Genomic DNA, 14,067 nt, shown 5'->3' with positions numbered 1-14,067 from the left:
CTATTTAATTAGCAATAGATTGTCTCAATGCCAGTGAAGCAGGGAGATCCTTGCACTATTAGGTGAGGTTGGCTAACAACACTGTATCCTAGCAATCATGACTGAACTACAGCAGACCCCAGAGCAGCGTGCTCAGCGCCGCCGCTGCCGGACTGCTGGTAGGGCAGCCGGTTGCGTTGTGATCTTAGTGTGTTTCGTGCTCCTCGGATTCCTGGCCTGGTGGTTGACCCAAGAATTGCAGCTCACTGTGGACCGAGCCAGAGAACAACGCAAGCAACGTCAGAAGAGGTTTATTCATAATGTGAATGAGACAGATGGACACCCTCATATATACCATACTAATTTGTGGTACAGAGATGTTCATTTATTGGCTATGGAATTACGTTACTAATTGTTATGTTTGTTCGCAAATGCCTATATCCTCAACACACCCAGCTCTGACGGCTAAACCGTACCCTGCTAGGGTGACAGAATGTCTTATCATACGGATGCATAATCAAACTGTATTTCGGGGGCAACAGTTCTCAGCAAATCTGACAAGACGTAACACCACTTGCCTCAGTGCAACCACTTATATGATAGGGATTTTAACAGAGGACGTACAAGCGTGCCCAAGTGCTGCTCCATTGACTAGACTGAAGGGAAATGCAAAAATATCATCACGTTAAATTGTCATCACAACGGCCATTCCCGATTTGCTTTTACGGGACAGGGAATAAAACTGTAGGTAAAATTAAGAAACGTCTGTGTACCCAAACGTATGTTTTATCAAATAATTTAAGCCTAACCAAAACATAATATGTGGATGGTACTTATCTTCATCACATTGGACGGGGATGTAATTATACAGGCTCCTGTCCACGGGGAACGGATGAAGCATGTGCTTATGTTAGTAAGTTTTTGCTACCACCTGTAAATGGTACTCCGGTGTATGATGACATCTATTGGCTTTGTGGTTCCAGACTGTACATGAGTCTCCCACCAAATTGGGGTGGTGTGTGTGCACCTACCCAGGTGACTGACCATACATATGTGGTAGTGCCAAGGACCTCCACAGAGAAGAATGGCAGCACCAGACGGAGGAGATTGATATACCCAGATGTGTTACCACATGATCACATGTGGGGCTCGGATGTACCAAAGGATCAAAAATTGTGGTCTGTAGGAGATAAAATAGCACATTCATTGTTCCCCTGGATAGGAGTGGGAAAAAAAAAAAAAAAAAAATTCATTAATGACTGAAACTCTGAATTATCGATTGGGTCTGTTCATGAATGTAACTGAGAAAATAGTAGCAGCTCAAAACACTGAAATAGATGCTTTACGTACCATGGTGATGCAAAATCGCATGGTTTTAGACTTGCTTACTGGTTCACAGGGAGGAGTTTGTGTTCTGCTGAACACAACATGCTGTACTTTCATCCCAGACTCCATTCATTCAGTGGATGTGCAGGACGCATTGGAAGAGCTGAATAAACTTCGTGATGCAATGCATAAAGACACCCTAGCCGTGAACCGGTGGAATCCCTGGTCCTGGTTGACTTCAGGACCATGGTGGCAGTTACTATTGAAAATGGTGACACCAGTTATTATAGTCCTAATTCTGATTGGACTTTGCATGTGGTGTGTGATCCCTTATATCAAAACAATGGTTGGCAAATTGGTGTCAAATACATTTGTACAGTGTAATCTGGCTTTCCAACAAACTATGCCAAAATATCAAGCATTGAAACAGTCAGACCTTAGTGGAGAAAACTATAATGACTGTGTTGAGAATTATGATGATATTGAAAAGCTCACAACTCCAGTTCAAGCTTGAACTGTTGACATGATGAGTTAACACACTCTTAGCCTATGAAGCTTTAGCTGAAAATGTAATAAGACAAGTGGTGTAGTCGAATAATACAGATAAACGGTTCATTTATACCAGTCAGCCGAAGTGGCGTGTGGTGGTGGTGTGGAGATAATAGAATTTTGACAGATTGCCTAGGAATGTGTCAGGCTACTGTGCTTTAGTGTCCCTACTCCTCCCAGTAAAAGCCATTCCCGTTTTAGCCAAGGACTTGTTGACGCACCTAAAGTCTGTGGTGCCTGAAAATTGCAGCTGAAAATCTGAATAAGAAGTGGTTGCTTAGTAACAATTGTTTACTTTTAGGTGAAGATGTAATACCGTTGGAATGCATGATAAACAGAGGGGAAATGTTGGAGTTATTCTGTAGATACACTGTTTTATTTTATCATGCATGTTTTGTGTTCTCTGCTCTGGTAGAATGTAGTTCTCTCTGCTCTGATAAAGTGTACTGTACTGATGTGATGGGTGAAGGTTACTTAAGATATGTGACATGAAGTGTTTCTGCAAGTTGTGGTATCTCTGTGTGCACGCTAAGCTCTTTTTCAGGATATGTGAAGATGACCCAGGCAGAATGCAGCCGTAAGCGGAGCAGTGAGATAAAGAATAGAGAATTGAATGTTCCAACCACAGTGTGATTATGATACATTAGTCCTTGTGTCAGAAGAAGTGTGATTAATCGATAGATGTCTTAAACACATCTTAATCGAGCCCAAGATTAAAAAGGTTCTGAACGTCCTGAATGTATTGTGCAATCAGCGGTTCTGCGGCAACAGCTCACGCGCTATCACTCCTCCCCTTAGGAGCTGTACCGCCCATGTATGTAGGGAAGTCCTTAATAAAAAGAGCGGGAGCGCAGGCCAGACTTTAGTGTAGCTTTGGTGTACAGCCTGACTGCACTCCTCGCGAGCTAAAATTGACATTCTGTCTCACTGGTGTTTCTTGACTCTGTTTGTCTTATCAAGGATTTAAGAATGTTTGGAGGCGAAAATACCCAACAACTACTACTACTACTACTAGCAGTAGTGGTAGTAGTAAAGAGGAGGGACATTTTTGTGCTACATCATCATCGACAAGTGTGCTAAAATGTTGGTGCCATACTTTTCTATTCTCTTCTTTTTCCTTTGAACTTTTTACCGCTTTCATTTTTGCATGTAACAGTAGCAGTAGCATAGTAGTAGTAGTAGCAGTAGCAGTAGTTCTCTGGAATCCGGGATAGATAGGAGGTGATAGCTTTGTTGGTGAGGATGAAGTTTTCATTTCAGTTTCTGAATGAAACTCATAATCAACTAGTTTAGTAATGAATTATCATCTAAAATATGCACGTGTTTTTACGTGTGTGCTATATTTTATGTGTCCTCAAACTTGCATTTTTATGCTGAAAATGCTCTAGAGTTTAAACTATACACACTTTGAGGGCTTAGCGCTGTGATCTTACAACCAGGTGATCCAGGTTTGATTCCTCATCAGACAGGGGGAAAAAAAAAAAATCACAAAACAGTCTGCAGGTTGCTCCCGGTGTGCAATTGAAAACCTTGCAAGGCAGCATCGTGACACTGATGGCTGAATGTGAGTCACTGCTGTAAAGTGCTTTATGTCTGCATCGGCTGAACAAGCAGTCAGTTTATTCATTCATTTTCTATACCTACTTAATCCATTAAAGGGTCATGGGGGTGGGGGGAGGTGGGGGCTGGAGCCTATCCCAGCAGTCACAGGGAAAGAGGTGGGGTACAACCTGAACAAGAGGGTGCAGTCAATTAATTTACTGTGAAAATGATACTGACCTATGGTGTCTCAATAAACATGCACAGGCAGTTCAACTGCAACCAAACTGACACGAGTGTGTCTGAGAAAAAGATGTAAGTATAAACCTTTTCTTTCAGGGCTTAAAAAGTAAAGATGTCATCCAGACTCAGTGCATTCTTCAGCATGTTTTATTCTGGTAGAAAAACAGCAAGAATCAGTCCGTTCTTGCTTATCATATACATATAAAGTCTAGTAACACAGTACCAGCAGTCGTAACAGTTTTGAAAAATAAATACAAATAAAATCTCTATTTACATCATGAAAGCACCTGGCATTTTTCTACTTTGAAATCCATCATTAATGATTTTTATCTCAGGATGTAGAATAATTAGACAGCTGTAATTAAGTGCATTTATGCATAGTGGACATAACACTTGAGTTATGCATTACTGCCTTAAATTCAGTGTGTCACAACACATCATGACACTGATTGTCTTCTTGTGAAAACAAAACAGCCTTTGCAAAAAGGCACATGTATATATTTCAAAATGCAAAACAAGACTCACATCTGCACACAAAACCAAACAGAGGAATGATTCACCTAAATATAATATCTAGGAAATTAGATCCAAGGTGTTTCAGTTTGCTCTCTGTGAATCACAGTTATGCATACTGCAGTAATTTAATTGGAAATTTTCGCCGCCAAATGCTGCGTGTTGAATCAGGACAAATTTCTCATTTTCTTCTGAAAGTAGAACTCCAGCTGGCATGCAACAGTGGCAACACAGACGGCTTTTCTCCAAAGGTTTATGGCTCAAAATGACACAAGGCACACACGTGTGTGTGAGTCCAGGTAATGTTCCGAGTTCAGCACAACACCTACAGTTTTGTCACTGTGCACGTTCACATCTTCATCCCTGACAGAGAACATCAGTCTCAAACTGCAGCAGCTGCCCCATGAACGCCAGGTTGGGGGAAATGACGTGACGCCGCTGCTTGACAAAGTCAAAGGCCTCATCCAGTCTGACGCGCTGTGTGTGCATGAGGTAGGCCAGACAGATGGTGGCAGACCGTGAAATACCTGCCTGACAGTGCACTAGCACCCGACCGCCGCTCTGCTTCACCGAATCTGCAGAGGAGACAGAAAGAAAAAGAAGAGCAATCAGGAGAGGAAGCCACAACAGAAGAACCTCAAACGTATAGAAAGTCAGTTTTTTATAGATCTGCTGCTGCTCGTCTACGTCATCACAGTAAAATATGTGAGAGGAAAATAAAATATAAATGTGCATTGATTCCCCCCTCTCCAAATGTTTGTGGGGTGTAATTTTTTTAATGACTATGCAGTTGGTAGATTGAAAAAAATGATGATGTTGCACAAGCTGCTTAGAGAAGCAGCTTTTCTTTTTGATAAAGCAAAGTGGAAGGATTATAGAAATGCTTCTAAAGAGCTACTGTATGTGGAATTTAACTGTTGCACAGCTTCGTAGCTGCTGGAAAAGATGAAAATAGGGTTTAACTTCAACTCTGTCTTTCCACTTATCTTTTTCAAGCTCACTAGCCACTACATTAGGCATGTCTCTTCATCTGCCCATCAAAGCAAGTATCTAATCAGCCAATCACGTGGCAGAAACTGTCATGGTCCAGTTTCCATTCTCAGTTCTGGTTTTATTTTATAACGCCAAAACTCACATTTTGGCTTTCTTTCTTTCCTCTTTAGCATGTAATGGTTTGTTATTTTCAGTGATGAGTTCTTGTGTTTAAAGACGTCTGTCGCATGTCCACCTGTGCCTTCAACATCTCACACCTTCAACTATGTCCTCTTGCATTCAGATTCCTAGTGATCTCTTGTTTCAGTGTAAGTTTCCTAGTGTAAGTTTCATTACACTAGAAGTCTTTCAGAAAGCGCTGTAACTAGGTTTAAGGATATGATTCCTTCTTTATGTTCTCTAATGCCATATACCAACACAGTGCAGAGTAGCTACCTAAACTCTGTGAGTGAGATAGAGTATCTCGTCAATAGTTTTACATCCTCATTGAAGACAACTTTGGATGCTGTAGCTCCTCTGCAAAAGAGAGCCTTAAATCAGAAGTGCCTGACTCCGTGGTATAACTCACAAACTCGCAGCTTAAAGCAGATAACCCGTAAGTTGGAGAGGAAATGGCGTCTCACTAATTTTGAAGATCTTCACTTAGCCTGGAAAAAGAGTCTGTTGCTCTATAAAAAAGCCCTCCGTAAAGCTAAGACATCTTACTACTCATCACTAATTGAAGAAAATAAGAACAACCCCAGGTTTCTTTTCAGCACTGTAGCCAGGCTGACAAAGAGGCAGAGCTCTACTGAGCCGAGTATTCCTTTAACTTTAACTAGTAATGACTTCATGACTTTCTTTGCTAATAAAATTCTAACTATTAGAGAAACAATTACTCATAACCATCCCAAAGACATATCGTTATCTTTGGCTGCTTTCAGTGATGCCGGTATTTGGTTAGACTCTTTCTCTCCGATTGTTCTGTCTGAGTTATTTTCATTAGTTACTTCCTCCAAACCATCAACATGTCTATTAGACCCCATTCCTACCAGGCTGCTCAAGGAAGCCCTACCACTGATTAATGCTTTGATCTTAAATATGATCAATCTATCTTTATTAGTTGGCTATGTACCACAGGCTTTTAAGGTGGCAGCAATTAAACCATTACTTAAAAAGCCATCACTTGACCCAGCTATCTTAGCTAATTATAGGCCAATCTCCAACCTTCCTTTTCTCTCAAAAATTCTTGAAAGGGTAGTTGTAAAACAGCTAACTGATCATCTGCAGAGGAATGATCTATTTGAAGAGTTTCAGTCAGGTTTTAGAATCCATCATAGTACAGAAACAGCATTAGTGAAGGTTACAAATGATCTTCTTATGGCCTCAGACAGTGGACTCATCTCTGTGCTTGTTCTGTTAGACCTCAGTGCTGCTTTTGATACTGTTGACCATAAAATTTTATTACAGAGATTAGAGCATGCCATAGGTATTAAAGGCACTGCGCTGCGGTGGTTTGAATCATATTTATCTAATAGATTACAATTTGTTCATGTAAATGGGGAATCTTCTTCACAGACTAAGGTTAATTATGGAGTTCCATAAGGTTCTGTGCTAGGACCAATTTTATTCACTTTATGCATGTTTCACTTAGGCAGTATTATTAGACAGCATTGCTTAAATTGTCATTGTTACACAGATGATACCCAGCTTTATCTATCCATGAAGCCAGAGGACACACACCAATTAGCTAAACTGCAGGATTGTCTTACAGACATAAAGACATGGATGACCACTAATTTCCTGCTTTTAAACTCAGATAAAACTGAAGTTATTGTACTTGGCCCCACAAATCTTAGAAACATGGTGTCTAACCAGATCCTTACTCTGGATGGCATTACCCTGACCTCTAGTAATACTGTGAGAAATCTTGGAGTCATTTTTGATCAGGATATGTCATTCAATGCGCATATTAAACAAATATGTAGGACTGCTTTTTTGCATTTGCGTAATATCTCTAAAATTAGAAAGGTCTTGTCTCAGAGTGATGCTGAAAAACTAATTCATGCATTTATTTCCTCTAGGCTGGACTATTGTAATTCATTATTATCAGGTTGTCCTAAAATTTCCCTGAAAAGCCTTCAGTTAATTCAAAATGCTGCAGCTAGAGTACTGACAGGGACTAGAAGGAGAGAGCATATCTCACCCATACTGGCCTCTCTTCATTGGCTTCCTGTTAATTCTAGAATAGAATTTAAAATTCTTCTTCTTACTTATAAGGTTTTGAATAATCAGGTCCCATCTTATCTTAGGGACCTCATAGTACCATATCACCCCAATAGAGCGCTTCGCTCTCAGACTGCAGGCTTACTTGTAGTTCCTACGGTTTGTAAGAGTAGAATGGGAGGCAGAGCCTTCAGCTTTCAGGCTCCTCTCCTCTGGAACCAGCTCCCAATTCAGATCAGGGAGACAGACACCCTCTCTACTTTTAAGATTAGGCTTAAAACTTTCCTTTTTGCTAAAGCTTATAGTTAGGGCTGGATTAGGTGACCCTGAACCATCCCTTAGTTATGCTGCTATAGACTTAGACTGCTGGGGGGTTCCCATGATGCACTGAGTGTTTCTTTCTCTTTTTGCTCTGTATGCACCACTCTGCATTTAATCATTAGTGATTGATCTCTGATCCCCTCCACAGCATGTCTTTTTCCTGGTTCTCTCCCTCAGCCCCAACCAGTCCCAGCAGAAGACTGCCCCTCCCTGAGCCTGGTTCTGCTGGAGGTTTCTTCCTGTTAAAAGGGAGTTTTTCCTTCCCACTGTCGCCAAGTGCTTGCTCACAGGGGGACGTTTTGACCGTTGGGGTTTTTCCGTAATTATGGTATGGCCTTGCCTTACAATATAAAGCGCCTTGGGGCAACTGTTTGTTGTGATTTGGCGCTATATAAATAAAATTGATTTGATTTGATTTGATTTGATTTGTTGCCGACCAGTGGTTTTGCTCCAAGGATTCCTCGTCATCTTCAGCTGCCTCCTTGTGGGTTTCACTGGTTTATTTCCTTTTGTATATTGAACTCTGCTGCTGGACTATGGATTATTCTGCTCCTTTACAGCCGCCTTTGCCTCACTGAACGCTCTCCTGTGTTTTGGACTTTGGTCTATTTACGAAGAAATTTGACCTCACTCCTGCTGATGTCTCTGCACTGGGATCGCTTGTTGAATTCAGTTCATTACATAGACTAGTTTAGGTGTGAAGACATGGTTGACGGGATCTGCTGACCTTCAACTCAAACACCAGAATGAGGAAGAAATATGATTTAAGTGACACTGAATATGGCATGGCTTGATGTCAGAGAAGACTGAGCAGACTGGTTTAACTTCACAAAAAGGCAACTCCAGTTGCCACTCGTTGCTACAAAGGCATGCAGAAGAGCATCTCTCAAGGCATAATACATGAAACCTTGAAGCAGATGACTACAGCAGTACAAAACCACACTGGGTGTCTCTGCTGTCAGCTAAGACCAGGAAACTGAGGCTATAGAGGGGGCTTACCAAAATTGGACTGCATTGGAAGAATGTCCACCACAATCCAAATTTAATTCTGAAATCAAAGGATGTCTTAGCAGAAATCAAAACTCTGATGAGTTTTGATTTCTGCCCAGACATTCATCTGGCCAGAATTTGGAGTAAAGAATGTGAAAGCATGGATCCATCCTGCCATGGATCAACAATTCCAGTTGGTGGTGTAATGGTGAGGCACACTGTTTGATGCTGTCATGTCAATATGGATCAAGGGCGCAATTTAGAACTAGAAATTGGGGGGGGGGGGGGGGACAAAATGTGAGGCCCGCGGGGCCGAAGCCCATAGGCCGGGGGTCTGGGGCCGCTTTAGGCCCCCAAAAGCCAGCGGTTTCTAGATAAGCTCAGATGCATTCTGAGCATCCAGCACAGTAATTTTAATGTTTTGAGAAGACCATAAAGTGGACACCATTTGACTTATGCAATTTGAAACTGTGGATATAAGTACTTTATTCTGAGAATAGCCAGCATTGATTTTATTAACATCGTGGTGTAAATAAGGTATCACCACATGTGTAGAACTCAAAAAGAATGATAGGTTGAGTTTTCATTAAAAAGACAACTGCAATGTGGTAAAATGTATTCATAAATATGAAAGAACAGGCTCTTAATAATTATTAACTATCGCATACTGTATTTTTTTTTCTCAAGATTTGTTTTTGCATAAGTTTGAAAAAACAACAGATCATAAGTTTAGGATAAATTACTTATCATGAATTTAATTTTCGAAGTGGCACTAATAACAACACTCATACTGAACATAATTTTGCTTGCATAGACTGATTTTGGAGATCAAGCAATAATTGCAGATGGGCTTTCTGAGGTCCCAGATAGATTTTCTGATTTCCTTTTCTAACTTTCAGAATTTAGTAAATTAGCATATGGTCCACTGATACTTATGTGTAGACACTAGTCCCTAGAGGCAACTATTTTTGGTTTCAAATCTTGGCAAATGCAGTCCCAGAAAATTCCGAATGTGACAAACAAGAAACAGGTGTTGCAAACAAGTCAATGCTGCTAAAAATACAAACTTGCAGAAACAAAGATACTATTCTGACATGGTTTTGCACATAAGACTGACATAGCATGTTTCAAGTACACACATATATGTCAGAAGGTGGGGGGGGGGCATACCATATTCTGTCCCCCCTGGTTGAAAAGGTGGGGGGAGACATGTCCCCCCTATGCCCCACAAAATTGCACCCATGATATGGATTGAAATCACTGAGGAATGTTTCTGGCACCTTGTGGAATCTATGCCCAGAAAAATTAAGGCAGTTCTGGGAGGGAAAAAGTTTTTAACTTGCCACAAACAAACTGTACCTCATGAAGTGATCTGTGAGTGTATAAAGAGAATAATTAAATGTTTTAACCTGCCGACAGGTCCTCTGGCAGTTCAATCACAAATGGCATCTTTTGTTTGAAGTGATAAAAAAACATATTTAAGAACGTATCAAGCTGATTACAAGCAGTCTTTCAGATCTGTTATTAGTCACATTTGTCAGTGTGTGTACACTATGAACCACTTTTTTCTGCACAAACCTAAAATACGACTTCAAAAAGGGCCACAGCAGGAGAGTAACAGTTTGTTAGTGACAAAAACAGCATGACAGTTATTTAGAATCTGACTTGCTGGTATAATGCAGCAGATAACATTCAGGGAAATGTGGGAAAATAATTACTTTTGGGTTTTAGGGGAGGGATTTGTGGGTTTGTGGGAGGCACTCACCAATGAAGGCAATGGCTGTGGAGAAGCAGGCCCTGATATCAGCAGCCAGACTGTCCTCCACAGTGAGCCGGAGGTACTGCAGCTCCCCCTCATACAGGTTTGGACATGATGAAGAGACGTTGAGCACAGCTGTGATGCCCGCTGCTGCAAGGGTCTCTCTGCGGGACGAGTGGACAGCACTGCCCAAAAACAGAAAGGGCAAAAGTTCCACCGGACCCCCCTGGAAGACATTTAGGATTTATACTTACAGTAAGCAACACTTCACACAGCCACAATGCATTTTGTTATTTTTGCCCATGTATGTTTGTTGGTTAGGTAGGATTTCTCAAAACATAGAAGATTTTCATAAATGTTGGTGCGAATGTTGGGACTAAACGGATGTAAAAAACAAAACAAAACAAAAAACTATGTTTAATACAAAATGAAAAAAAAAAAAAAAAACCCTCCAGAAAAAAGTTTGGTCTAGAAATACAGTACCATTTTTTTATTCCAGAATGGGATGTGTTAGAATTTATTTTTGATTAAACTTGTTCTGTCTTGAAAGAGGTGGTACAGAAACTTGACATTTCAAAATCATTTCTGCATTATGAATGAAGATATATTAAATTATTCGAATTCATTTTCCTGGAAATATCCGATGTGGGTGGAAAAGTACATTATTACAGTGTGGAATTATATATATATATATATATATATATATATATATATATATATATATATATATATATATATATATATATATATATATATATATATATATATATATATATATACATATACAGGGTTGGGTAGGATTACTTTGAAATGTAATCCAACATCCAAAAGTAATCAGATTACAAGTAATCCAAATGTATGTACATACATACATGTAATCCACATGTATTCTTTCAAAGTAATCCTACCCAACCTTGCATACATGTCACAGTGTTTGCTCACCTGGTCATATGCTGGTGTATTTCGACCTGTGGCTGCTTGTTCCACTGCTGAGAAATGACTGTTGTGAGAGCTGGAACAAAGATCTGGGTAGGCCTCAGAAAACCCCACAAATCCACCTAAAAACATGTCACCTGCATTAGTGCCTTCACTGAAATCTTCCCTAAGAGTAAGTATTAGATGTGATGGTATTTAAAAACATGACAAATCTTTACGGTGGTTTCCTCAGACATTTTCGGGATTTTACGCACAGGTTGCGCACACGGTACCTTGCAAGAAGCAGATCTGTGACTGGGTCTCGCTGAGCAGTGCGCTGAGCAGCATGCACGCCAGGCTCTCCGACTTCAGCTCCGACACCGAGCTGCTCCTCTCGTCCACCACCACCACAGGAGACAGCTCCCCGCGCCGCAGCCGCCCAAGGAGCGCTTTGTCAGGGATCAGCCACTCCAGACACACCACAGAACTTTTGGACCTGCGGCGCAGCATGGAGTTCCAGTTGACATTACGCGCCTCGCAGATGCGCGCCAGAGAAAAGTCCAGGAAAGGTCTGCAGTCCAGCAACACCCAGCCTGCAGCAGAGGAGCACTGCTCCCTGCAGGAGGTGCTCAGGATGTGAACCAGCTCGCTGCCATTGATTTCCAATGGATCCCTGCTGTAAATCATGATGAAAAGCTCAAATATCAATAAATCTAAATGTAATTCTAAACACAATATAAGTTGTATTTTATTATTATTATTATTATTATTATTATTATTATTATTAAAGTTGAATTGTACAATAAATAAGAGTAGTGTGATCCGCTTGAATTCTCCTGTAAGCTTTAAATTCTGAGTTTCACTTGTTTCGTTGATAAAAGGAGAGGGAGGAGCGGAGTCACCGCGGCCCCGCCCTATTTTCCACAGAACAGGGACGTCAGAGACGGAATAGCCATATATGGGTAACCGGACACTCCTCATATGGATAGTGACGTCAGGTCTGAGTTTCCGAGGCGTGCACGTGGTTGTTTGGAATTATACCGTGGCTTAGTGTTCAATGACGTTATTCTGAGGAAAAAAGAAAACAAAGCTTGTGAGGCAGCGCTTAAAAGGTCTTTAAAACGGACTTTATGAAGTTGAGTTTTATTAAACCAGACTTTTCCTGGGCCATGCAAAGTAAAGCCAGTTTTATGAACGCTGTCCTTTTGTGACTTCTGAGCATGCATTCACTTTCAGGAAAACTGAAATATTAATCCAAGCACACGCCAGCGCACAGTCAGAGGAAATCAGCAACGTTTTCTTTTAGTACCACACTGTGAAATCCGTGTCAGACATACAGAAAATCTGTTGTTTTCACTCACTTTGTCAAAGATCCAGATGTGCTGGGGATTGCAACATTCACAGAAGTAGCAGGAAACTAACTACAGATACTCTGTGACAAAATGCATGTCTGAGGAACTTTATATTCTTTCTTAAAAATCAAATAAAATCAAATAATTTATTATTCCCTTTTATAGCTATATTTCATAGTACAAATCCCAAAATAGGACAAAATATCCTGAAAACGGACACAATATGCTGAATTTGTTTCAATCTACCTTTAAAGGGACACTCCACTCATATTAAAATAGCAGTTTCTAAAAGATAAAGATCATATCAACCTTGAAATACAGTTTCTGATCATTATTGGAATTTTTTTTTTTTTTGAGAATTTTTCAAATGAAGTTTCCTCCAGTTGCCTGTGCTGTGACATCACAAGTGCTCTTAACATACTGTTGAATGTAAACACATGTACAGAGATATCAGTAATACTCCTTACAAAATCTCAAAAATAGGCTAATGATTTCACTAATATTCATAAATAAGAGCAAGAAATATAATTTGCTCCTTTCTGATGTCACATTATAATTTAAGTGTAAGATTTTCAGGTGTTTTACTGCAGTATCTATACATGTATGTACACCAGGCTGTGCAAAATCAGCACTTGTGACTTCATACATGTAGCACATGGATGGCTGATCAGTTTTTAAAAAAATCATAAAAATTAAGCTAATTTATTGCAAATCTTGTTTTTATTTAAGATGTCACTATTTCAATATATAATCTCTTATTTTAGGGGTTAACATTGATGAGTAAAATGTCCCTTTAATTTTCTTTAATTTCATTTTTTAAGCTTACAGATACTAATATAATGTATGAGCACAAACATCAAAAAATAGATCTGACGATGAGCAACAAGTGACATGAGAACCACAAAAGGAAAAAAGGAACAAAATAAATAATTTAAATAAAAGCAGAACATGCTTTGAAAAGCAGTCATTTGGGCAATTATAATTGTAATTATCATTGCACACACATGACTGGGTTTTACGTTCAATGTCTCCAAGTTCTGTGAGTCACAATAAATCAATTTTATGCTTAAAATAGCCACTCTTAAGTTCAGTTGCTTCATCTTCCACCTGGGGCTAAGCAGGAGTTTCCAGGTGTCATTTTCACACCCAGCACCCATGTATTTTTTTTTTTAATTAGTCTGTATAGTTGTGGTCATCTGTGCAGCCAGAGTTGTGTTTGTTTCAGGAGCAGCTGTGATCAGGCACAGTGCTGGTGTGTATTTCTATCATGAAGCAGCAATACACCACCCAAAATCTGTTTTTTTTACAGCCAGCTCCATAAGTATTTGGCTGGTGACAAACTTTATTTTATTCCTTTCTTTATTTTACTTATTTATTTGTTCC

At 40.0% G+C, this 14,067-nt stretch overlaps 1 protein-coding gene across 1 annotated transcript; it reads right to left on the bottom strand.

The window, feature by feature from the left end:
• Positions 1 to 3,769: 3,769 nt before the first annotated feature.
• On the bottom strand, positions 3,770 to 12,163 carry dusp2 (dual specificity phosphatase 2). Its single transcript, XM_034170669.1, has 4 exons — positions 11,626 to 12,163; positions 11,360 to 11,475; positions 10,424 to 10,643; positions 3,770 to 4,724 (listed from the first exon to the last, which is right to left on the bottom strand). The coding sequence occupies exons 1-4, from the start codon at positions 12,017 to 12,019 to the stop codon at positions 4,507 to 4,509; spliced, it is 948 nt and encodes a 315-aa protein (XP_034026560.1). The 5' UTR covers positions 12,020 to 12,163; the 3' UTR covers positions 3,770 to 4,506.
• Positions 12,164 to 14,067: the final 1,904 nt, after the last annotated feature.

The sequence above is a fragment of the Thalassophryne amazonica genome, chromosome 5 (genome assembly GCF_902500255.1).
Source record: "Thalassophryne amazonica chromosome 5, fThaAma1.1, whole genome shotgun sequence".
Classification (NCBI taxonomy): domain Eukaryota; kingdom Metazoa; phylum Chordata; class Actinopteri; order Batrachoidiformes; family Batrachoididae; genus Thalassophryne; species Thalassophryne amazonica.
This window is presented reverse-complemented; position numbering and strand designations above follow the sequence as displayed.

Coding starts and splice junctions, on each gene's coding strand:
- dusp2 (XM_034170669.1), bottom strand. CDS start 12,019: ATGATTTACAGCAGGGATCCATTGGAAATCAATGGCAGCGAGCTGGTT. Junction 11,476..11,625: donor ACAGATCTGCTTCTTGCAAG/GTACCGTGTGCG, acceptor ACATGTTTTTAG/GTGGATTTGTGGGGTTTTCT. Junction 10,644..11,359: donor ATACACCAGCATATGACCAG/GTGAGCAAACAC, acceptor AATGTCTTCCAG/GGGGGTCCGGTGGAACTTTT.